This window comes from Schistocerca serialis, chromosome 2, assembly GCF_023864345.2.
Source record: "Schistocerca serialis cubense isolate TAMUIC-IGC-003099 chromosome 2, iqSchSeri2.2, whole genome shotgun sequence".
Lineage (NCBI taxonomy): Eukaryota > Metazoa > Arthropoda > Insecta > Orthoptera > Acrididae > Schistocerca > Schistocerca serialis.
This window is the reverse complement of record NC_064639.1, coordinates 315,969,108-315,995,163: the sequence shown is the minus strand read 5'-3', so window position 1 is coordinate 315,995,163 and position 26,056 is coordinate 315,969,108. Positions and strand designations below refer to the sequence as shown.

The window sequence follows — 26,056 nt, the reverse complement described above, 5'->3', positions numbered from 1 at the left end:
TAATAGAAGAAAAATGATGCTCTTTTCATGAAACACTATTGAGAAAATTTTGAGAATGAGCATTTGCAGCTGACTGCAAAAGGATTCTATTGCCACCGATATGCATTTAGGGTAGATTGTGGAGACATAAGAGAAATAAGGGCTTGTTACATAGTTATAAAGAGTACTGTTTTTCCCTCACTACATTTGCAAGTGGAACAGGACAAGAAAAGACTAACATTGATACAAGGTACCCTCCGCCATGTACTACACATGGCTTGAGGAATATGTATGTAGATGTAGACATAGATTTAACAATGACCTCAATGCAATTAGGCTAAACAATCTAGTGCATCCACCTTTGTTGCCCACATTGCTGGAGCTAAACATTTTGCACAAAGCATTCAAAACAAACTACGTATCCTTCACTATGTAGACATGGGTGATATTGTATCTTTGCAAAAATAGAAATATTTACAACTTTACACCTCACACCATCCTAAATGAGCAAACTGAACTACCGAACAATGCTTTTCTAAAATAACCTCCAAAAATTATTCTCTCATGTAACACAACAAAAAAGTCCACTACATGCTAATACAAATGTATGTCTCACTTGTTTCTATTAAATTCTGTTTGTAACATATGCTAAGTATCAAACCTATTATTATGAGCAACAAGAAACAAATTATTTAATATGTATTTTTAAAAAGCCATTATGTTATAATTATCTTAAACTTTACACTGCATTATTTATTTTTTACTGTGGGAAATGTTGTTGTTAATATCTTTCAACTCATCTCTGACACCTAATGTAAACAATGTTTATCTTTGCTTTGTCATGTCTTTGTAGACCAGCAATACATATACAGCACTTTGAGTTAATGTAGAATCAGATTGTTCAATGCACAAATGCTAATGATGACCCACCTTTTACTGTGTGTTTTCGAACCTGCGTTTCTAACTCTAGGACGCATTTATCATGATAGCATTGCATGTTAGATGGAAAGTAAATTTTTATAAAATGCAAGCTTTTAAAGTAATCAGGACATGTTCACTGTAAGTACTGGTGCCATGCAGTTATTATGCAATTGCTGATTATTATTTCTCTTCACTTATTTCCTGAATTAAAATATTTTCACTATAGCGCACCATAGTATGCAAAACACCCAACAACTGATTAAACAGTATGCCCTGTAAAGCAGCCTTCTAATGTTGAACAGAAGTGTGAAAATAGAAATGGCCAGGAACAATAAAATTTGTTAAACAACAACATCTTTCAATTTGTGGTTGCTAGCTGTTTTATAACATATCTTACAATACAACCAAGGAGCTTCTAATATAAACTGCTGACAACATAGGCTGAAAAACATCAAACTAAGTAGGGAGAAAACAAGAGTTAAGTCAAAACCAGAAAGACTTTGCAATCTACGTACGAGAATTATAACTGGTTATGAGATGTGGGTTTCCGATTATGGTGTTGATACCAAGGTTCAGTCTTCAAGAGTGATGCGGGAAAGGTTCTCCAAGACCAAAAAAAGCTTGTCAGGTCTTGTCAAATATCAAAGCCATGCTAATAGCTCTCTCTGACTTTGATGGATTAGTTAATCATGAATTCGTGACAAAGGGAAAAACTGTTAATCAATGGTACTATCGGGGTGTGTTGCAATGCCTGTGAGAAAATGTGAGAAGAAAATGGCCTGAAAGCTGGCAAGACAATTCATAGCTCTTGCATCACGGTAACACACCCATACATTCATCCCTGTTGGTGCATGACTATTGCACAAAAAATGAAATCACTGTTCTACCTCATATTCCATTCTCTCTAAACTTGGCCCATTTGAACTTTTTTTAATTCCTAAAATTGAAAACCTGTTGTAAGGACGAAGATTTGCACTGATAGAAGAGAGAAAAGAAAATTCACAAATGGCACTTCATGTAATCCAGCAAGACTGCTTCCAAAAGTGGAAACAGCATTGGGAGAGGTGTATCAATTATTAGGCAGAGCATTTTGAAGGAGACTATGCACAATTAGTAAAAGGTAAATGTAGAAAAATTTTATGGACAAAGTTCTGGAATTTTTTGAAAAGACCTTGTAGTCAAATACTTTAAAAATATTGATGCAAAAATGGCCCTTACCATCACTGTTCAACAGAGAAACAATTTAAGACACAACAAAGAAAAAAGTTTATGATGAATTTACAGCCTCCAGAGTCAGTCTGACTGACCAACGTATATTGGACCAACTCTAAAAAGAGTGCCAAGATTTAAAGAACAAACTGAATGCATTAACACTGTGAAATCCATCTTTGTAATAAACTGCTAAAGAGCAAACATCATGGTGATAATATAATTAATAGTTTACACAACCTCCAAATGTTCAAAAAAGGAGCCTGAAATTTACAGTGTCTCCAAGAAACAACCTGAAAATTGCTTAGTGAGCAAGAAGAGTTTAGTCAGAATAATTCTTTGTACTTCAGGTTTGCTGATTTCCTTCAAATCTGCTACTCTTCCATTACATATCTGATGTACTACTAAGCGTTGTTTACTTTTTTTATGGGTCATTAAATTCATTGCTTTCTGTGTATTATTATAAACATTGCATATTCTACAATGTTTATCACTTCCCTACCACTTTCAATATACAACACATCATCACCACCCAGAAATACACTGCATTCTACTGAAACATGGTTTGTGTAGGAACTGACGCCTTGTCCATGAGGAACTTCACTTATGTCAACTGCATTTACTATGTACATTGATGACTTCTTAATCTGTGACCTATCAATATGAAAGTATGGAGCTATATCATTTTTTAAGTTATATTAATTTATTATTCGTCACTGTCTGGGATCATTTTACACCTGGCGATGCTGTATGATATTTTTTAAAATACTTTTAACAGTTAGCAAATAAATGTAGTGTTTTTATTCTGCTACCTTAAATATGAAGTTGTTCTGACAGGATGTGGCAGACAAATCCATAAATATGGCCACGACAGCCTCACATTACTGTAAATCACTCTCATGAATTTTAAAACTTGTAAACAAACCAAACTGTAACAACTTCCAAGGTGACAGTAGGCTATACAGAGTGAGCACGTTAAAGGGGATAAACTGCAGAAAATGATCCCTGAGATGATAAGTAACTAAAGAGACCATATGCCTGAAAACATGCTCCAATGGAGGTACACTTATTTGAAGGAGTAGATAAAAGATCTCCGATGGTGTAGGTTTGAATGACTGAAAGCACACATGAGAACACGAAGGCAGCTGGGAATGTTCTGTCTGCACTAGTCTTACAGCTCCACACTCAAGAGGGCACCAATGTTGTCCATAACTGTGGTGCGCTCACACATTGATACAATTTACATAAACTGGTGGGTGACTTCAAGATTATAAGATTTCTGTAAAAAATATACATGTCCAAAAAATCCTGTAATGTGGCAACCTTGCTGAGCGGACAAACTGTGTTCACAGGGATACATTTTTATGACTTATGTGCCAACCTTTTACAGCTGTAAAAATGTTTTAAACATGACAGTCTGTTGATTTCATTTCTTTTATTGTGGTTTTATTATTTTTTTTTATCTATAACATGTCATGCTTTCTATTGTAACTGTATATCTTCCTGAATTTAAATTCACTGTTATCATCTAATGTTATATATCTGTTGCATGATGGGCTCATTTCAAGGTTTATCATCTAAGGTATTAAATCTCATGGTGCTCCATTCAAGATAAACAAGATTGTGTTGAGCATTTACCACATAATCACATTAGGAACACAAAGTGTCAGTGTTATCCTTCTTGCATTCTCCTTATAACCAGATGGGACAACTGATTATCAGCACAACTTTCAACTTCTACTCGCACAGCATATTCAGTCAGCTGCCAGTTTTTCAGCTTCCTCCCAGTTTGTGTTCCTGTACTGAAGATCCTTTGTAAAAGTTCATTCCAGGTGTTATGAGGTCTCCCTCTACATATGTATCCATGTGTTGGTCACCACAACAGTTCTGATTTGGGTATTCTTCCATGTTTCATGCATGGACCATGCCCTGCAATTTCAGTCTTCTGTGCAAGCTCTGTGGACAATTCTTCTCAGCAATTCATCATTTGAAACATGGTGATGATAACTGATCTTCAAAATTTGTGTGATGATAACTGATCTTCAAAATTTGCCACAAGCATCATTTGTGAAAAACATTGAGTTTGAGCACTTTTTCCTTCCTTGGTCAGATTACTTTCTAAACATTTGATAGCATCTACTTCTTTAATAACTTTTCCATTACAACTTACATCCTGCATTTTTTTCCATATTTCCTGCTCATTCTCATTACCTCACTTTCTTTATTAAGTCTTTTGTTTTAATGGTTTTCTTCAGTATCTCATTTACACAATTAATGATCCAAGAACCAAGGAACTTGTCAAGGTGGGATGACCTCCAGGCCTCTACGATACAAATAGCTGTACTAGAGGTGCAACCATTGGAGGACTATCTTGAAGAGGTCAGACCAACATGTGCTTCTAGGGGCATCAGCCTCTTCAGTTTGCAAGAGCATCAGTCTGGACAATTGACTGATCTGGGCTTGTACCATGAGCCAAAATGGTCTTGCTGTGCTGGTAGTGCAAACGGCTGAAAGCAAGGGGAAATTACAGCCATTATATTCCCCAATGACATGCAGCCTTATTGTATGTTTTAATTATGATGATATATACTACCGAGTAAAATATTCCAGAAGTAAAATAGTCCCCACTGGCATCTCCTACTCAAGAGGATGTGTTCATCAAGAGAAAGACAAGTGGCATTCTACAGGCTGGAGTGTGGAACATTAGATCCTTTAACTGGGTAGTTATGTTAAAGAATTTAAAAAGGTAAACGGGTGAGTTAAAGTTAGATATAGTGGGTGACAGGAAGAAAAGGAGTTCTAGCCAGGTCAGTACTGGGTTATAAACACAAAATCAAAGAGAGATGATGCAAGAGTAGGTCTAATAATGAATAATGAAGTAGGAATGTGGGTAAATTACTTTCAACAGCACAGTTTATGCATTACAGCTGTCGAGATAGACATGATCAACACACACCACAGTAGTTCAAGTTTACATGGCCACTAGTTCTGTATATATTGGAAGAGATTGAAATAATAAGGAGATAAATCATTCAAATTGTTAACCTTTCAAGAGCCAATGTGGCTAATGTGAACCCCTAAGTACAGGAAATAACGCCTCCACAAACACACACTATTATTTTCAAAATGTGTGACTTTCTCCCTCATGAGTCAACTGTATCCAATGATGCTTGTTTAGATCTGTATTTACAACACATTAAAATTTATTCTCAGTTTTTTTGCAGTGAGTACCACTTGGGTCCATATGACCCCAGCCTAAATTTCTTTTTGTTTCTTGAATGTAACAACTGTGAACATAGAACAATGACTGTTAACCGAACAACTACAATGTATGTTTTTATGTTAGTCCATTAAAACACACACACACACACACACACACACACACACACACACAGAGAGAGAGAGAGAGAGAGAGAGAGAGAGAGAGAGAGGAGGAGGAGGGAGGGAAGTAAATTATTTGGTGGCACTCAGTGAAACAGAAAAAGCCTGGTAATAGGAGGACTATGGGAGATAAAATTTTAATTGTGGAGAGTGACTGGAATTCAACAGTAGGAAAAGTATAAAAACGAAAAGAAGTAGGGCAACACAGATGAAAAGAGGAATGAAAGAGAAAACCACCTGGAAGAATTCTGCACCAAACATAATATTTAATCATAGCTAATACTTAAGACTAAAATTACAAAATAATGTTGTACAAGTGGAAGGGACCTGGAAACATAATAGTAAGACAGAGATTTGGAAACGAGATTTTAAACTGCAAAAAATTTCCAGAAACAGTTGATAACACTGACCACAAGTTACTGGTCATCACTGCAGATTTAAACTGCAGAAACTGTTGAAAGGTGGGAAATCAGGAGATGGGATATAGATAAGCTGAAAGAACCAGAGGCTGTTGAATGCGTCAATGGGAGCATTAAGTAATAACTGACAGAACGAGGGGGTAAGGAATAGAACTGAAGACGAATGGGCAGCTTTGAAGATTAGATTGAGTTTTTGTTCCATGGAACCAAAAATAAGATGATTCTCGTGATTGTGGAACAAGTTAGAAAGTAAAACATAAAACATTTGGATAATACACACTACCCCGATCATTTGGCAGGAGACTGTCAAAGTATGTGAATACATTACAGTAAACTAGAACTGCTAATACTTATAGAATTAATGCACTGTCAGACTGAAACATGGTTTTGAACTTTTAATAAATTTATCATACACTGATCTTGACTGTTGTGACCAAGTGCTGTCAAAACTGAAATCTACCATACATTTTTCCTTAACCTTGTCTAACAGTCCCTGTTAAGATATTCATCTACACAGCAGAAAGAGTTGCCTGTCAAAAAGTCTTTTGAACTCTGTTTAAATTGTGTTTTATCTGAAACCATGACGAAATAGTGGAGGCAGCAGAGGATCAAATAGACAAAAAAACTATACCCACCAAAAATCCTTCAATAATGCACAAGATACAACGGCGTAGAATTTCCTGGCACTTTAGAAAACGAAACTCAGGAGAAAAAACACGTTTTGGAAAGATGTCCGATATGCAGCAACATGTACACTGAATATTTTCGTATTACGAAAGTATAAATTTGAATTCCACCAAACACCACATGTTACTTTCCGAAGGATTGAAATCAAGACTGCGATGCGCTTTTGTAAGCCAGTCGTAGCTCATGTCAAGCGATCTCGCCAGCCGATGACAGCAGATATTCTGAGCATACCACACGTGATGTAGTCAGCCAATAGCAATATCACTGTTAAGTAGCGCGAACAAACAAATAGGAAAAGGTAATGGTTTCAATTAATAGGCATAGTGCTGCTACAAGAAAAGAAAATCTTTCATGTATAATATTGGTCTCTAAGATTAATAAGCTGTAAGAGAAGCTAAGCTTTCACACATAATGTTGATCTTTTTTGCGCGTGTTACGCTTTAAGATACATCACACAAATGTGCCAGTAAAATTTTTAACAACAACATAAATGTCTGATCATCTGGGCTCGAAAATATTCTAACTGATCGTCCTCAAAGATTTGATTTTTGAATAAGAGTCAAACGCTTCGTGAATTCACTGGATAATTGCACACAGAGTTTATCTTGTGTAAAAGGAAATTTACTTTGAAAGTAACGCTTTTCAAACAATCATTCGGAATATTTTCCCACGACCAGTTAGAAATACATTCGTTTCAGCAGTTGCAGAGAGCACCAGATAACAGGCGTCGTGCTTGCACAGCTACGATGGCGCAGGAAGCCCGTACGTTTGTACGTGTAAAAAATTAAAAGATCTTACATTATGTCATAAAAGAAACAAGACATTAAAGGATACTCCAAGAGCATGGTAATTTTGTGGACCATACTAAAATGCATAATTTGGCTTGAAGTGCACATTCGTATGTGCAGATTCAGATGTAAATTTTCTTGGAGTAGTAGTACTGTATTATCACATGTTTGGTACTTTATTATGGCATAATGCCATACGTGCTAGACGGTGAAAACGTGAACTTGAAATACAGTGAATAGTTGAAACTAGCCAACAGTGTGGAATTAAACACTTCGTTTCAAATAAATTGACTACCTCAGCAGAAAAGATTAATAAAAGTCAAATTTCTTAAAAAAAATTGACAAAAATAACTTCATTGTTCTGCAAGGCGATTAAAGCTTGACTGTCAGAAAGTTGGAAGCAAAATAAAATCTGAAACTAATAACGTATTTTGATGATGATGAGGTCCCATACTCTGAGGAGCGTAGGCGATGATGCGGGAGGCCCTTCCGTAATTATGTGAATGTATTTTAATTCACTTGATACCTCCTGGCCACAGAAATCTGTTTTGTTTTCATTTGACGTGAGAGCAACAAATGAAGAGGAAACAGCAAAATCACTTAACGTAAACACGGGTCACGTGGAGACTACCGCCTCCCCACTACAACTCAGACTGCTCTGAGCATCAGGTCCGGGACTACAATATTTCCGAACCGCGGCAATATTAGATAGTGGCGCTCCCACTCCCTTGAGCATTTGAGGTAGGACGCCAAAAATTTAAAAAATAGACTTTCAAAAAATATCTTCATTTTGTAGCACACATCTTTCTAAAGAGTCTGATACATAAAACATATATGTTCGAGGGAACTAAGACATGTTATTTGGTCTTACGTGTGCCTAAGTGCAGTGCCACGCCTCTTCACACAGCATTCTTCAATCACATGTCTCTGTATTTCGCTCTGTGGAATTCAAATCTGTAATTGTGATGGGTGCCATCAAACTATATTCAGGCCAGTGGAAATTAAAATCTCCTGTGGTGCCTCTCCTGCTCCCAGTCGGCTGGTTTGACATCCTGCCCCTCTTTTTAAAAAAATCTCATAATCAATACTGGATGGGATTATTTGTGACCGGCAGAACAAGAACTCTTCAGAAAATTTGCAGTCTTTACTGCCTATTAGCTAATAACTTGCTGTTTTGTGTCACATAAAATTAAATATGGGATATATAAAATGAGTAAAGACAAGAGACAAGCAAGACACTACACATTTCTTCAATCCTTAAGTCCTAGCTTTTTTTTCCCTCTCTAATCTTGCCACAGCTTCATATGGCATACTTTCCTTCCTGGGAAAAAATCTATTACCTCATCAAAGTTCGTAAACGTTTTGCTACGTGGAAAAACGAAATGTCGTTGTCTAATAGTAGAAAAGCTGTTGATACAGGTAGTACCCAAGACTGGTGTGATTTCTCGATTTGATTACGTGTATTTTGTCACTGTCTGCTAGATAAAATGAAATAGGTCTGCCTAATATTTCAGCAATTGTTGCACACACCATATAAAAGAGACTGTTTGGCACAAATGGTCATTTTTATAAAATGACGGAATATAATTCACGAAGTACCTATATCAAATGCCTATTAGGCCAACTACAAGCAAAAAGTTTTATGTTAGGAACTAGTTTCATGTTTCATTCATACACTCTAGCTTTAGAAGCCAGAGATAGAAAAGAAGTAGTATGAAATTTTTATATAAATTTGGAATCGTCAAATTCTTCCGTACTTTGTGAGAGTCCCCGTTTCTTTTCCTTCCTTGTTCTAACAAACAATCTTGTCATCACTAATTGTGTAACTATTCCTGCCAGTGTCAAAACTTATTCTCTGGTTAACTAACTCTGCCACAATTACCGGTTTAGTTATCCCGCATTTATTCTCCGGTTAGGCATTATTACCTGTTCGTACAACGCGTTTTCCGCGCTACTCCCAGAACAGAAGTTGAGCGGCTGCTAGCCAGGGACTGTATAACTGGCCCTTAGTAGTGTAGCGGTCTGGCCAAAAATTTTCTGTCAAAATTTCATTTTCTTGGATACGCAGAGAAGACAGTACGTAATCTTTATTGCCTGTTATTCCTACAAAGACGTTTATTTCCACTCTGGTAGTCTGAATCTATGGAATTCACTAGTAATTATAACAACACTGATCGTTTGCAAATCCCGTCAACCACGTAAACAGCGATTAGCATTCATCTGTTCGACTTTATTCGACTCAGCTCGCATAGACCCGTCCCCTTTTGTCTGCAGAAAAGTTTATTTCTGGATGCGACAGGGATTCCCTGGCAGAGACATCACGTACACTATGCATGCATTCAAAAATCAACTAGGTGCTTTGTGAAACAAGGTCTTTTTCCTCAATAATATGAATCTGCCCCCCCCCCCCCCCCCCCAAACTGCCACCCGGGACAGATGCCCCAGTGGTTTGTCCCCGCTCCCTAGTTCCAGGCCTGTTGCGCATACGTGAATCTGGCAGCTTAGGCATACCAGCAAAATTTTTCCCATTAGCATATGGCTGCTTGCTGCTTTTGCTTATACAGTTAATTGCCACACTTCTGTAGCCAGAAGTGGGAGAAAGTACTACTCATATGCGATTTAACTGCACATGCGCATAAGATCGCTCGCAACAGCTCAAACGAATATAATGTAAACAGTTGTGACGTCACCCTCACCGGAGGCAATTTGTTGTTATGAAACATTGCATAGACTTCCTAAGCCCTTTGACACATTTTGCTGTTGGCAGATGCTTGTATGAGCACTGTGTTTTGTTGTTGTATATGGTGCATTTCCTTTTGCAACTTAAGTTTTATTTGTTCACGTTTTATTGCTGCAGTATTATTCTGCAGTTGCGAGATACAGTAATATTCTTTGTTAGAGTATTGGTTCTTTACAGTCAAAGTTACAAAAATTTAACTGAAAACTAAAACAATGAAAATTCCCGGAATTCTAAGAAATTCCCAGGTTTTTCCAGGTTTTCTCCCGGAAGAAAAAATTCCTGGGTTTTTCCCGGATCTCCCGGTTGTCCCAGATCGTATACACCCTGACTGATGAAAGGAGAAAATGTAAAAATGTAGCAAATGAAAAGAAAAAGGGAATACAGATGTCTAAAAATGAGACAAGTCCAAACTGTGACAGCAGGAATGGTTAGAAGAGAAATGCAAGAAGAAACAAGAACAAGATGCATTTATCAGGCACTAAATATTTTCCTAGTCCACACGTGAGAATTTTGGAGGGAACACTTAAACTCTTGTTCACTACAATTACGCAAGTACAGGAGAACAAAGTAAATTCTTATTTAGTATAATTTTTTATGACAAGTATCACGCATATGTCCATTTCCTTCTCATTTACTGAAAGCAATGTAATTATACAGTGGGGTGGATGATGAACGAAGAAATCACTTGTAGAAAGTGGAAAAATACTAACAGTATTACATTTCCACGTTGTTCTATGGGATTGCAGGAAGCTCTACAGTGCATGCAAGGTACTAATAGACAGGTATCATTCAGCCTTGACAGTTACGAACACTTACAAGAGGAGGAGATTAATGTTTAACATCCCATCGACAATGAGGTCACTAGAGACAGATCACGTGCTCAGATTAGGAAAGGATGGAGAAGAAAAGCAGCCATGCCCTTTCGAAGGAGCCATACCGGCATTTGCCTTAAGCAATTTAGGAAAATCATGGAAAACCTAAATGAGGATGGCCGATGCTGGTTTGAACCATCATCCTCCTGAATGTAAGTCCAGTGTGCTAACCACTGTGCTAACCTACTCAGTACTACCACTTACAGTTTTATTCACAAAGCAGATCATGTAGGTATTTTTCTGAGATACTGTGAATCTTGCTTTCTTACGATATACTTTGGTAATTTTATGTAGTAAGTTGCAATACATTTGAGACGTATCACTGTGACATGCTATGGATTCTGCCTTCAATGCTTTATTGTAGGAGACAGATTACAAAAGAATGAAAGTATCAGTGAATGAATCAACCTATTCCCATTTATTGTACTCTATATTTGTTTTTGTGCAGTTTTCTATGGTATAGAAATACACTGAAGCACCAAAGAAAATGGTATAGGCATGTATATTCAAATACAAAGCTATGTAAACAGGCAGAAGACAGCACTGGGGTCGGCAATACCTGTATAAGGCAAGTGTCTGGCACAATAGTTAGATCAATTAATGCTGCTACAGTATTTAATAAGTTTGAATGTGGTGTTATAGTTAGTGCACAAGCGATGGGACACAACATCTTCGAGATAGCGATGAAGTGGGGATTTTCCCATACGAACATTTCACCAGTGTACCGTGAATATCAGCAATCCGGTGAAACATCTAATCTCTGACATTGCTGCGGCCGGAAAAAGATCCTGCAAGGACAGGACCAATGACGACTGAAGAGAATTGTTCAATGTGACAGAAGTGCAACCCATCCGCAAATTGCTGCAGATTTAAATGCTGGGCCATTAACAAGTGTCAGCATGTGAACTAGTCAACAAAACATCATCATTATTATGGGTTTTCGAAGTCAAAGGCCCACTCGTGTACCCCTGATGACTGCACGACACAAAGCTTTACACCTCGCCTGGGACCGTCAACACCGACATTGGACTGTTGATAACTGGAAACATGTTGCCTAGCCCAACAAGTCTCCTTTCAAATCGTATCACGCAGATGGATGTCTACGGGCATGGAGACAACCTTATGAATCCATGGACCCTGTATGTCAGCAGGGGACTGTTCAAGCCGATGGCAGCTCTGTAATGGTGTGGGGCGAATGCAGTTGGAGTAATATGGGACCCCTAATACTTCTAGATATGACTCTGACTTGTGACACGTATGCAGGCATCCTGTCTGATCACCTGCATTCATTCCGATGGAACGCAACACCCCAAACATCCAGAATTGTTACAGAGTGGCTGCAGAAATACTTTTCTGTGTTTAAACACTTCCGCTGGCCAAAGAAATCCCCAGGCATGAACATTACTGAGCTTATCTGGGATGCCTTGCAAGGAGCTGTTCAGAAGAGATCTCCATCCCCTCATACTCTTACGGATTGATAAACAGCCATGCAGGATTCATGGTGTCAGTTCCCTCCTGCACTACTTCAGACATTAGTAGAGTCCATGCCACATTGTGCTGCGGTACTTCTGCATGCCCGTGGGGGCCCTACACTATATTAGGCAGGTGTACCAGTGCCCCCCCCCCCCCAATCAATTCACTTTCAACCAGCGATCTTCATCAAAAGTCTTAATGATACAATGACATTCTTACAAATGATGCTATTATTTAATGAGTTTTTTGTTAGTATAAATGTTACATGAGTACAGTGAAACAACATTTGGCAGCATAACAGTACTGTGAGCTGTGTCTTTGGAGGAACCATTTGTGCTAAGCTTGTTCAGACAATGCCTATTTAGTAATACCTTGGTGATGTTCTGATGTAAGTACACTAGTCCAAACTGAAACAATGTGAGAGCATTTACATTAAGTAGAAATATTAATGCATGAAATTAAATAATTTAAAAAAATATATATAGTTAAAACTTACTGTTGGAGTAGCTGAATCCAGGAAGCATGCAAATTGCAGAAACACAAGTGCATCCCTCACGGAAAAAGGGACTTTGCTGTTCACTACACCAGATATTTCGCAGAGATCTACCTCATATATATTTGAACTATATGCCATAATAACCATGACTACCTGGGACCTGGAAGCAAATATTGATTTTTAAGATATTTCGAAGTGACAGGAAATACGTATCTAATTACTGTAATGGAAATAAATTTCTGAGGCACATTATCAGAGGTGAAACTGCAGGAAGAGGACAAAGACCTCACCATTACAATAGAATAACCAGCACTGGTATAATTACGGGTTTCTAACAAAATTGACAATCACATTTCATTCACCAATTCACTAACTGATTCCTCCTCATACTCAGTACGACGATGTATCAAGCTGGAGGCAGTCAACATTGATCTTGCCTAGCAGCTATTTGAATATAACAATTTCATGAAAAGAAAAAGTACAATCAAGAATCAACTACAACGGTTGTCTGTAAAGTTCTCTGCCTCACCCATAGATTGCACTACCACTCATGTGATTTCCCCCCACCCCCAATCCTGTTAGGAAGTACACATTTGTAGAAACCATGTAAAATTGCAAGTCATTCCACTGGTAAGTTTGTATGGCAGCTCTTCACCTTCAATATCCAATGTGAAGAAATGGGTGGCCCAGTTCAAACATGTCTACAAAAGCATCCAAGTTGATCCACACAAAGGATGTCCGAAAAGTGCAAGCACACTGGAAATTATCACCAAGATGCACGATCTGATTTTGGAAGATCAGCATATGAAGGTGTGTAAAACTCCAATGCTCCAGGGAAAGCAAAGGAACGTATTTGTCACATTTTGCACCAGGCATTGAACACGAGAAAGCTTTGCGCTAGACGGGTGTCACGTGTGCTCACTTCAAGTCACAAACACATTTGTGTGATACTTTTGAAAAGGGCTTGGTGCATTTTATGAATAACCGAAATGACTTTCTGCATCGATACGTGTTCAGTGGATGGAACATTGATTTACGACTACACAATCAAATCCAAATAGCAGCCCATGCAGTCGAAAGAAGCTGGTTATTCAGCTCCAAAGAAGTCGAGAACGGTGTCATTGGCAAGATCATATAAAATTGATGTTTTGGGAGCTGGAAAGAAATTTTGTTGATTGACTATTTTGAAAAGGAAAAACTATTACTATAGAACACTACTCTCAACTTCTAATGAAACTAGATGCCGGCATACGCAAAAACTGAGCCAGCTTAAAGAAAGAAAGAAAAAAAAAATCATCATCTTCCATTGTGACAATGCACCTGTCCTAAAAAGTGTCTTGGCAATATGGAAATTGTGGGATTAGGACTATGAAGTGCTGGAACATCCCCCCATTCCCCAAATATGGCTCCGTCAGACTTTCAGCTATTCTCAAAATTGAAGAAATTCCTTGCTAGTCAGTGCTTTCGCCCAATCAAGAAGCCAGTGTGGCTACAGATGGGTACTTAGCAGTACTTCCAGAGGAACGCTACAGAGAGGGGACAATGTCACTGGAACATTGCTGGATGGAATGTATTATTATTTGATGAGATTCTGTTGAAAAATAAAACTTCTTTGAAAGCACAAATAGTTGTTTTCATTATCATGCTGAGAGATCTTCATCTTAGTACATCAGAATGAGGAATTAAGGTGCACATAATAAGAACTATTTTAATATTAGTTAGATGTACCAAGAGAAAACACACAACTCTGTATGTGGTGATCTGTAATGCTCTGGTATAACTGATTAGGTGAAGGAACTAAAGAAGCACAAGAATAAAATAAATACACAGACTAAGAATGGCGTGAGATGAAGGTGTAGATGTGTGGTAGTCATATAATGCCACAAAACTATTAAAAAAACCAGTGGCTGTCAAATCTAGTTGATCTGGTGCAAGAGGAAGGAATTATTTTTCTAAGAACAGATTATGATCTTAGTATAAAGGACAAAGCAAAACAGGGTGAAGTACCCAAACCAATGAAATTCTTCAATAGATAGTTTGAATATTTAGACACAAGATGTAAGCTAAACATCTTTCAACACAGATTTAAGTGTAAAGAAAAAATGAGCTTATATGTAACTGTTTTCTATGATGGCCTCTAACAACACTTTATGTTTGAAGAACTCACTATTTTCACACTCAGTGCAATATCACTCTTTCTTTAAAATATCTATTACATTCACAAACAATATGAATTTCCCTCTTTTTAGAACCAATAGATTAAGTCTAGCGATGTGCATATCCCATAATTGGCATCTATGTCTTCTTGGTATTATGTGGAAAGTGTCTACAGGGCGATAAATTGAAGACAGTCAAAATACAGCTACATACTGGTCATTTACATAATTTACATTTGTATTAACCTGCACTTAAATACAATTACTAAAATTCAACCTGCAGAAATATTAGATACTGACCAAATGTGGTTCGAAAACTTATAGTGTAGGTTTCATCAAATGATCTCCTTACACCATGTATCTACACAATGAATACTTATCTCTTACGGAGTTGACACACTGATTTTTTTCATACATGCAGGATTTGAAGGTTAGTGTGTGGACATCAATTAAAAGACTAGACAGAATTCTGAAAACCGCTTGAAAAAATAATCTTTGAAGAATAGAAGATTTCAGAGCACTGTTACCTAGCAAAAATTTCACTAATACAATTGCTGGACCAAACCTCATTAAGAGCAACCCTTTTCTTAATTTTTATTTTAATTTAAATTCTGTATTATCAAACACAAATGTTTGTTAATAAATTCTGAATCATAACTGTTAATAAAAATTGGTGTAGCATCTTCATTGTATCTTCCCATAACCTCATGAAGACATTTCCAAATAATTTCCCTTCATTTAACGTATTCTATCATGTTCCTATTATTGTTTGCTGATACTTCTACTTCTCTTTGATAGCTGCTATTTTCCATTTGAAATTAGCTTTTCTTTTGGGTTTTCATTCCAATGCCTTATGCATCAGCTGCTTTTGTAAGCAAGAGAACCGATAAAAAATGCAATATGATTCATATCTCCAACATTTTTTGCAATTTGTGTAGCAAAATGGGTTTTTCACAAATGTTGCATAATCTGTATCTGATGCTCAGTGTACTCTACAACTATACTTCCCTACTCCTAAAAGATTTCTGGAAAGTCAACAGACCTAACTTCTGCCTGATGATTTTTGCTCATTCTAGTATAGTGCTTATTTTCACCACATCATTATGATTTATTGTGCAAAGTGATTAATGAAACATGTCTCACACTAAAAATAAAGCGTACTTCTGAATTTCCTGTGTAAATCTGTTCCTTATTTAGTTACAGAAACATGTCTATGTGCAACCGTGTGTTACAATTTAAATATTCCTGTTTGAGGACATTGGTATTAAATCATAGCCAGAATGTAGACCTGATCTCACAAATTCTGCAAGGTAACTGCTGGAAGCACTGCTGTCTTTGCCTCCTGGATAACAGCAGATATATATGAATATTTTAATGATATGAATATAATAGAGGGAAACATTCCACGTGGGAAAAATATATCTAAAAACACAGATGATGCGACTTACCGAATGAAAGTGCTGGCAGGTCGATAGACACACAAACAAACACAAACATACACATGAAATTCAAGCTTTCGCAACAAACTGTTGCCTCATCAGGAAAGAGGGAAGGAGAGGGTAAGGAGTCATACCAATCCCGGGGGCAGAAAGACTTACACAGGTGTATGTGCGGATGGATATGTGTGTGTGTGTGTGTGCGAGTGTATACCCCTTCTTTCCCGCTAAGGTAAGTCTTTCCGCCCCCGGGATTGGAATGACTCCTTACCCTCTCCCTTAAAACCCACATCCTTTCGTCTTTCCCTCTCCTTCCCTCTTTCCTGATGAGGCAACAGTTTGTTGCGAAAGCTTGAATTTCATGTGTATGTTTGTGTTTGTTTGTGTGTCTATCGACCTGCCAGCACTTTCGTTCGGTAAGTCACATCATCTGTGTTTTTTGAATATTTTAATGTATTTATGGCAATAACATTTCAAGATCATCACGCAAACATGTTTCTTCTTTTCTTCACATGGAGTCCACAAGAACCATGAGAACATGGTATCTTCTTTCCCATGTGATGTTTTCATAGTACAGGTCAACAGCATCTACTAGATGACAACTCTGCGAACCTAATTTCCATTGTCATCTAACACTGTAATGAGCTGTTGGCCAATTCTACATAAGAAGATGATAGTTCAGTAGACACAATAGTCCAGCATACATCAGAAATTTTTAGCTGAACACAGTTGGCAGTACAGTCTGAATCCTTCGAGAAATGTTGAAATTGTTCAGCATGGCACCTGATCAGTAAAAACTGTCTTTCTCACTGAGCGAATACATTCTCGCCACATTGTGTTGCTAGTTTTGTGCTACAGTAGTATCAATTATTCTTCTTTCATTAGACCTAAATTTACAGTACTTACATTTGCATCAATGCTGTGCAGTTTTATTTAGTAATTATTTAATAGTCGCTGTACTATACCAATTATCAGCTATTTCTACTACTGTCAAACACACTACAGCATAGTAAAATGTTCGTATAATCCAGTGAGCATGTTCTTCAAACACAGTAAAAATGTGTCTAAAATGGCAAAATACAAACATGTGACACTGATTACCCACCAAAAACTGTATCATAAGAAGATTGGTAAAAGGTGAGAACCAAAACAATATTTTAAGTGAATTTAATATAATATCTTCAACATATTTAAAAAATGAGTAGAAAAATGTGTGTCATAATCTGTTTCAGTTGAGTCTAGACATTAAGCACATGCTGAAAAAAACTAAGTTAGAAATTACAATGAAGTTTTGTGTAAGTGTTCAGTGCTAAGAGAGCAGAAGGAAAGCCAATAATGAGGCCTAAGTTAATTGAAAAGGCCAATGTTTTTCACATGGCAACCAGCTCTAAATTAGAAAAATGTAAATTAATGCAGATGAGTAGGAAAAATAAACCGATAATGTTTGGATACAGCATTAATTGTGTCCTGATTGACACAGTCATGTCATTTATATATCTGCGTGTAATAATGCAAAGTGATTGTGGAATGGAACAATTAGGTGAGGATTGTGCCTGTGAAGTCAAATGGTTGGCTTCAGTCTACTGGGAGAGTTTTAGGACAGTGTGGTTCATCAATTACGGAGACCACATATAGGATGCTAGTGCAACCTCTTCTTGAGTACTGCTCGAGTGCTTGGGCCAATAGGAAGGATTAAAGGAAAACAGTGAAGTAATTTGGAGGTAGCTGCTATATTTGTTATAGTTAGGTTCGAACAACACTTAAGTATTGTGAAGATGATTTAGGAACTCAAATAGGAATCCCTAGGGGGAAAGCGACTTTCTTATCAAGGTACACTATTCAGAAAATTTAGAGAACTGGAATTTGAAGCTGACTGCAGCCCCATCTTACTGCCATCAACATACATTTTGTGTAAGGACCATGAAGGTAAGATGTGAGAAATTAGGGATCATATGGATGCATATAGACAATTGTCACACATGGCACACTGGCTTGGGGAGTATTTATGTATATGTTGATGTAGGTCTACCCACAGGTTTTTCATTCTTGAAAGGGTAATTTTAGAATTTCAAAATTTGTCATTATATCTATAAACTAAACATTTCTGGTGAAACAAAATCTGCTGATGAGGTTGCTGAAAATGGGTACAAAATGTTTCAAAAGGTTGTTGCATAGCATAAGTTGCCCCAATACCAAATTTACAATGCTGATGAGAATGGCCCATTGTAGTGAAGTTTGATAAATTCAACCCTAGTGGGAGCTGAGGAGTCTAGCATAAAAGTTTTTAAAAAGGATAAAGACAAAATAATTGTCTTAATGTGTGGAAATGCTTTGGGTGATCGTAAACTACCTTTGTTTGTAACTGGAAAATACCAAAAGCTTAGATCTCTAAAAAATGTGATATACAGCAGTTATGTATGGTGCTCAGACTACTGCCTGGATGAAAACCAAGTTGTTCAAAGATAGCATCTTTCAACATTTCATTCTAGCAGTGACAGATATTTAAAAAAGTGATACCTACAAATTCTAAGACAGTTCTCATCCTTAATGACTGCTGAGCTCACTCTCCAGATCTGACCTTGTGTCAAGTAATACTTTATGAACATATTTTAGTATCAATGTTACATCACTGATTCACCTTATGGACTAATAGGTCATACAAAATTTCAAGTGCTGATACGGAGGAATGTTTTTGCATAAGCTACCAGCTCATTTTGCAGCATCAAAGAGTTCCGATACAATTTTAATGTTCACAACAATATTTTCATGACTTCAACTGCTTGATCCTCTTGTGAAAAATATAACCTGGCACAGGGTCTGGAGAAAACCCAGCCGATACTGATCTAAGAAGTTGGATGCAATGTGATATACCGTATTTACTCGAATATAAGCCGCACTCGAATCTAAGCCGCACCTGAAAAATGAGACTCGAAATCAAGGAAAAAAAATTTCCCGAATCTAAGCCACACCTGAAATTTGAGACTCGAAATTCAAGGGGAGAGAAGAGGTTTAGGCCGCACCTCCAAATCGAAACAAAGTTGGTCCATTGTAATATGAGACACAATTTAGGTCGAATGAATGACGATACAGCTACAGTAGTTTGATTCGAGTCGTAAGCTTAGCAGTTAAGCTTTACCAGGTGCTATTGCTATGCTATTGCTATTGCTATTGCTATGCTATTGCCATTGCTATGCGTCAGGCGCTCCGTCCGTATTTATACGGGTACTCTTCCTTTTCACGTGCTTGTCTGGTTTGAATCTATTGCTTATTTTGCTTCGATCTGATAAGTGCCGTTTTCTTTGTTATAGGTGTTCACGTCACTCTAAGCTGAAAATGCATTACTGTACTGTGTCATGCATTGTTTGTCACATTCTGAGAGTGCGTGTTTACGGACTGTCGCCGCTCGCGGCATGGCTTGCTTTTGTGCGCGCTACTGCCGCTAACAATAAAAAAAAAGAGAGAGGAATCGTCTCATTAGCGAAACAATGGCAAGAGACTGCTATTTGTTGTTACTTACACTGCTGTTTCTTTGATAATGATCAACAAGAACCAAATAATAGACTGCGTATGATAGGACATGTTCTGAACGAGAGTTAAGCGAAAATTTTTCTCCGTTTGAAAATCTTTGCGGCCGCTTCTTTAGTACATCAAATTCTGCACAGAAATTAGAGTCATCTTAGATTTGAAAATCTAGTCAGTTGCCGTGCTTCATTTCTGACTGTATCACTTAATACGAATATAAACATGACACGATACATATATTCTTCCACGTTTGCTGTTGTCTCACTCTAGTTTCGTAGTTTATTAGGCAGGTAAGATTTAAATGAGATAGCAGCAAACACAAAAGAAAACATGGCAAAATGTTTATATTCGTATTATTCTTATGGTGAAGAGAATACTGCATGTGATTCACAATTCATAAAAGTTCCTATAACAACCATCTCTTGTCACAGGTAGGAAAAATTTCAGAACGTAGAGTTGGCCATATTGACAAACACCCCAAACAGTCTTGCCAGTCGGATTTTCGTAGTACATTGAAATTCTGCTACATTCGAAGATGAACAATACGGAGTTTGTATTTACTTTGTTGGATTATGTATGAAAATGCAGTGGTCGAAACTCGGGGCAGAGAAAAAAAGCTCGTCTTCCACCTTTTCTTTTAAAAAAAATTTATTTACTGACGCAGAGATTTTGGCGCCAGTATTTATCTTTGTGCCTACAAACCATGCCTGTGTAGCGCTACATATATTCGACAGCAGAAGTTCGTTGTGGCGGCACCTACCAAACATTTTTCAGAACTCCCGCTTGCTTTGCACTCGATTCTAAGCCCAGGCGGTTTTTTGGATTACAAAAACCGGAAAAAAAGTGCGGCTTAGATTCGAGTAAATACGGTAAATGATGAGCCGACAACTGGTTGCTCTGAAATCGTATAGGTGATAAATTCTGTATCCATTAATGAACGGAATTGGTTTTCAGCAGAAGAAGTTGACAACTGGATCGACGACGACAAGAACAGAAGAGCTGACAAACAATGTGATATTAAAAAGTTTTTTCAGCACACCGGAGGTACTAAAAACCAAGCGTCATACAGGGAGCACCAGAAACTGAGACCAATGATAAAGAAACATTTACAATTCAAATCTCTTGGGCTGAGTCTTCAAAAGATTTAAACACTTTTCCGAAATTCGCTGAGAGCAGCCAACAATACAATGTTTCTGAAGTTATGAATCTGAATAATTTTGTCAAAAAAAGAACTCAACACAAGAAACAAATTAGTATTTCTGCAATGTTCCAGAAGGCTCAGACAAAAGTTTCAGCTAAACAATCAGTGGTAGGTATCAGTCCAACATCATCCACACCATTAACAATGTCAGATCTCTCTGTTGTTCCTGAAGACAGTGATTCCAATTAAACTGCACCAAATTCTTGGAAACAATCTTTATAAATCAGCTTGTTCTCCATCTTTTCAAATCAATGTTGGTTATTTTGTTTTGTGTCTGGCATACAGAAAATTTTTGATGTTTACTGAACTTCTAAACAGTCTTAAACTGATTTAACTAAGCAGTGCAGTATTTGACTTTTTATTGCTTATAGTGTGCATTTTTAATGAATAAAAGTTACCTGTCTTTGGATGTTAAAACTATAGGTTTTGCTTATATTCTTTTTTTAAACTAGGTTTTTAAAAATGACCTTGATAATCTAGCACTTACAGATACCACAGCATGCTGGATCTGTGCTGATATTGATTAGTAGAAGAATCATTATCTATAATGAGTAGATAAATAAAATATAAAGATAAATAAATAATTAAATGATGAACAGTTGTTTTGAAATGACAAAAGATTTTAGATGTAACAATGTTATGAAAAGGAAAGTTGCTACTCACCATACATCGGAGATGCTGAGTTGCAGATAGGTACAACAAAAAGTCTCTCACAATCAAAGTTTTCAGCCATTAAAGCCTTCGACAACAATAGACGACAAGACACACATACACGTGGGCACGCACTCACACAAACGTGACTTGCACACACAATTGCAGTCTCTGGGTGTGTGTGTGTGTGTGTGTGTGTGTGTGTGTGTGTGTGTGTGTGTGTGTGCGCGCGTGTGTGGTCTGATGTTGACAAAGGCCTTAATGGCTGAAATCCTTAATTATGAGTGTCTTTTTGCTGCACCTATCTGCGACTCAGCATCTCCGCTATATGGTGAGTAGCAATTGTTACTTTCCATCCCGGATTTCCATTGTTTAAAAGATTTTAGATGTTACATGAATGATAACTTGAAATGCTGTTATATTCAAGGACTTTTTATTAAGATGTTATTTTCTGGTCTATGAGCTTATTTTGGCTCCATGGCCGTTATCAAGCTACTTCTGTAACACCTCGTTAATGCTGTCACTGTCTAATACCTTGTAGTTTTGTGTATCATAGGTGTAGCACACATGAAATTGTCATTCTCTAGATATGTAATGGCTCAGCAGTGGAATGAAGACTTATTTAATATTTTCCATAAGTCTCATAGCTTCAACTGAAGCTGACTAACACAGCTTTCAAACGTACGGAAAATATTAAGTAAGTCTTAGCAAATATCGCTCAGCAATGAATTCTACTGCTGAGACATTGCTTATTTAGAGAATAACAATTTTGTTTGCATTACATTTATGATACACAGCAAAGCAAAGTATTAGACAGCGACATTGTTAATGATATGTTATAGAAATACCTTGATAATAATCATGAAGCAGAAATAAACTTGTAGCACCAGAAAACAGCAAAAAGTCTTGGGTATTAATAATCGCTTCAGATGTATTTTAGTCATTTATTACTGTACCACTACTGGTTTCATGGCATTAAAGCCACATCTTCAGGTGATATAAGATTAAAACATTCGAGCGGAAAAGCTCGAAATCTCTTTTCCCAATATTTGTTGTCTGTCAAATACAAAATACAACTAAAAGACAGTATGTCATGGATAAAAACTGCCAAATTCCAATACAGTGGATGGGTCCAAAACAAACTGTATCATAGTGATCGCTTGGCCAATCTATATGGAACCACATACAAGGAACACGTCCGCGTGCCCTGTCGTGGCTGTGGTTGCCCACTTACAAGGTTGTTTGTTTAGCAAAAAGTCTTTGCATACAGCAGCATTTGGGCTTAATATACATATAATGTCCTTATAAGACAACTACCATGCTGCAAATCCAGAAGAATTCAAAATGATTTTAGATATAGTAACATACAGTGCACTTACCCTTCAACCATTTCAGTAAATCTTTCATTAGCTTCTGCCGTCCAAGAGCCTCCAACTGGGGCAATACCAAATAAACTGCATTGTGCACACAACATAGGTACTGATTTAATATCATCTGGTAAACTGCGCAACCTGCAAGGTTACCAACAACATTACTATACTGATGTTTATGTAAAGTTTCCAACACTAGGCACACAGAGTTTGCACCACAAAACACAAAGGACAAATAACAGAGTAAGACCACAATTATTCTTCATTCATCAAAGTGCTTCAGTCACCAGACCATAAATTACAGTTGTTAGAAAATGATTGCAAAATGCAAAAATAATACACAAGATCAATACTCATTGCAAGAATTAGTTCTGAGTACAAGTAAATGTTATATAAAAATTTGAATTGACAAAAGATTCATTAATGTTTGACTATGCCACATGTCATTAAAGTCAGTCACAACAATCTACAACGGCATGTAGTTTGTTTCTACAGTGGCTATTTACTACTTCATCCCTTTCCATACTGCACTTTGTCCACACTGGGCACAGATTTTAACTGTCCACCATTTCCTGTCGCAATGACCCCCCTCTCCCTCCTTTTTTTTAACCATTTACATTCCAGCTTGAGTTCTCCGCCTGATTTATCAGCTGTTTTAGCAAATGATGTGCGGGCTGTCAACCGCATTTCACTTTTTATATGCCGCAGCAATATGGCGAAGGCCAGTTTTTGGACCTACATTACTGTATCCCCCCCCCCCCCCCCCCAAGTTCCTGCTTTTAGCTGCCTCCTATTCTGTCCATTGGGCTGACACATAGTTGTTTAACTCCACTCTGTGTTCGTGTTCTTGGGTGCGTATGACTCCAGCTGTTTTTTGCACCCTAAAGCAAAACAAAACAAAATCAAAGGGAGGAAAATGGGGGGAGAGGGGGGGGGGGGAGAGGGAGTGGAAGGAGGGGGGAGGGGGAGAGAGGGAAGGAGAGGGAGGGAAGGAGAGGGGGAGGAAGGGAGAGAGAGAGAGAGAGAGAGAGAGAGAGAGAGAGAGAGAGAGAGCAGTGAATGAGGCAGCTTTTCTCTCTATCTCTTGTATTCATCTCTTACTCACTACTTGTAAACAAGTTTCGCATTTATTTCTTATGAACTTGAACTGCAGAAACTTTTGCCTGTAGAAAAACAATGACTCATATCCATAATATATACTGAAAAGGAGGAAGAGAGGCCATACTTAATAACAGTTTTCTTTGATATATCACCGTAAATATTATCAATTTAAAATCAGAGATTTCTTATACTTACACTGCATTAAATGAAACTTTAATCTGAAAGGTTACGGCATTCAGTACACAAGATTGTAAGGGAACAAAATCCTCCTGAGCTTTGAAAATGTGATCAAAAAGTAATGGCAAGTTTTGTTTTCCTTAAAGAATCTTCACAAGAATTTAAGGAAAAGATAGATTGCCACTAACCATGAATATGACACATTAAGTTGCAGACAGAGACAACAAAAAGACACTTACACATGTATAAATGTCTTTGTGCCTCTCTGCAACTTAACATGTCACATTTATGGTAAGTAGAAACCTGCCTTTTCCTTATATCGAATAATGGAAAATAGAGGATGGAATGTAACACTATTCTCACACACACACACACACACACACACACACACACACACACACACCTGCAGTCTAAGGTAACTGTGGCCACATTCAAATTCTTTATATTTTAACCAGGAATTTCCATTGTTAAAGAATCTTTATTTATTCATTAACAACAACTTTGTCCCATTCAAAGTAATCCCCCTCAGATATAATACGTTTGTGCCAGCACTTTTTCCATTCTTGGAAAAACTCCTCGAATTCACTTTTCATTGTGGTGTTCAGCTCCTTCAGTGAATATTTTTTATCTTGTCAATGGTGGCAAAATAATGTCTTTTCATGGTTCTCTCCAGCATCGGGAATAGAAAGAGGGCCATGTTTGATGAATACGGTGGCTGGGGCAACATAATGGTTTTATTTTTTGCCAAAAAATTACGAACAAGCACTGAGGTGTGAGCGGGAGCAATATGTACTCATGAGAAATACGCACCCGTAATAGTAATGGCTGTTTCTCCCACATCAAATCAAGTCACATGGTTACTGCATCACATGGTGAAGTGTAGGTGTTAGGTTTGCACTTTTACTTCTCACCAAATGAATCTGCATGATTTATCTAGTCAATGAATCTGCGTAGTTTATCTAACACTAGTTTTATCTAATAATATTCTCGATGGCGATGAAGGCTCTATCTGTTTTGAAATACTGGAGGCACCTGGAAAAATGAAACTGTTCATGTGCAATATTATCAAACTCATAGATTCTGCCTTAACCGAATAAATAAAAGAATTGGAAATATTGTTCGATCTGGTTACCAGCATTTTAGAATTTAATGTACTACTGATGGTAAACTGCTACAAGATATAAGAAACACTCATAACTTTCAAGGAAGAAATAAATTATTTTGCGCAAAAATAAGGAGCTCAATGATTGAAGAGGAGAAAAATTACTAGAAATTTACTTCTACTTATATGTAAGATGTAGGTATCCATCGAAAACAATTGTCCTAATATATGATATGACACATTGGCACCTAACATACCAGTACCATATTTTGTCTTACTCGCTCTCATCATCATCAGTACCAATATTCACTCCCTCACCCTCGCTTTCATTTACATAATTTTTTTCATTCTCTTTCCACAGCCTGTCATTCTTGC

General features: G+C 37.3%; 1 protein-coding gene across 4 annotated transcripts in view; it reads right to left on the bottom strand.

Moving 5' to 3' along the window:
• LOC126457111 (RING finger protein 17) overlaps window positions 1–26,056 on the bottom strand; it is a 505,497-nt gene that overhangs the window by 159,210 nt on the left and 320,231 nt on the right. For all 4 annotated transcript variants that reach the window (XM_050093159.1, XM_050093158.1, XM_050093161.1 and 1 more), the window contains 2 exons: window positions 23,311–23,442; window positions 12,966–13,125 (listed from right to left, as the gene is read on the bottom strand). In XM_050093159.1, the coding sequence (XP_049949116.1) occupies window positions 12,966–13,125; window positions 23,311–23,442 (292 nt within the window). The remainder of the gene's footprint in view (window positions 1–12,965; window positions 13,126–23,310; window positions 23,443–26,056) is intronic.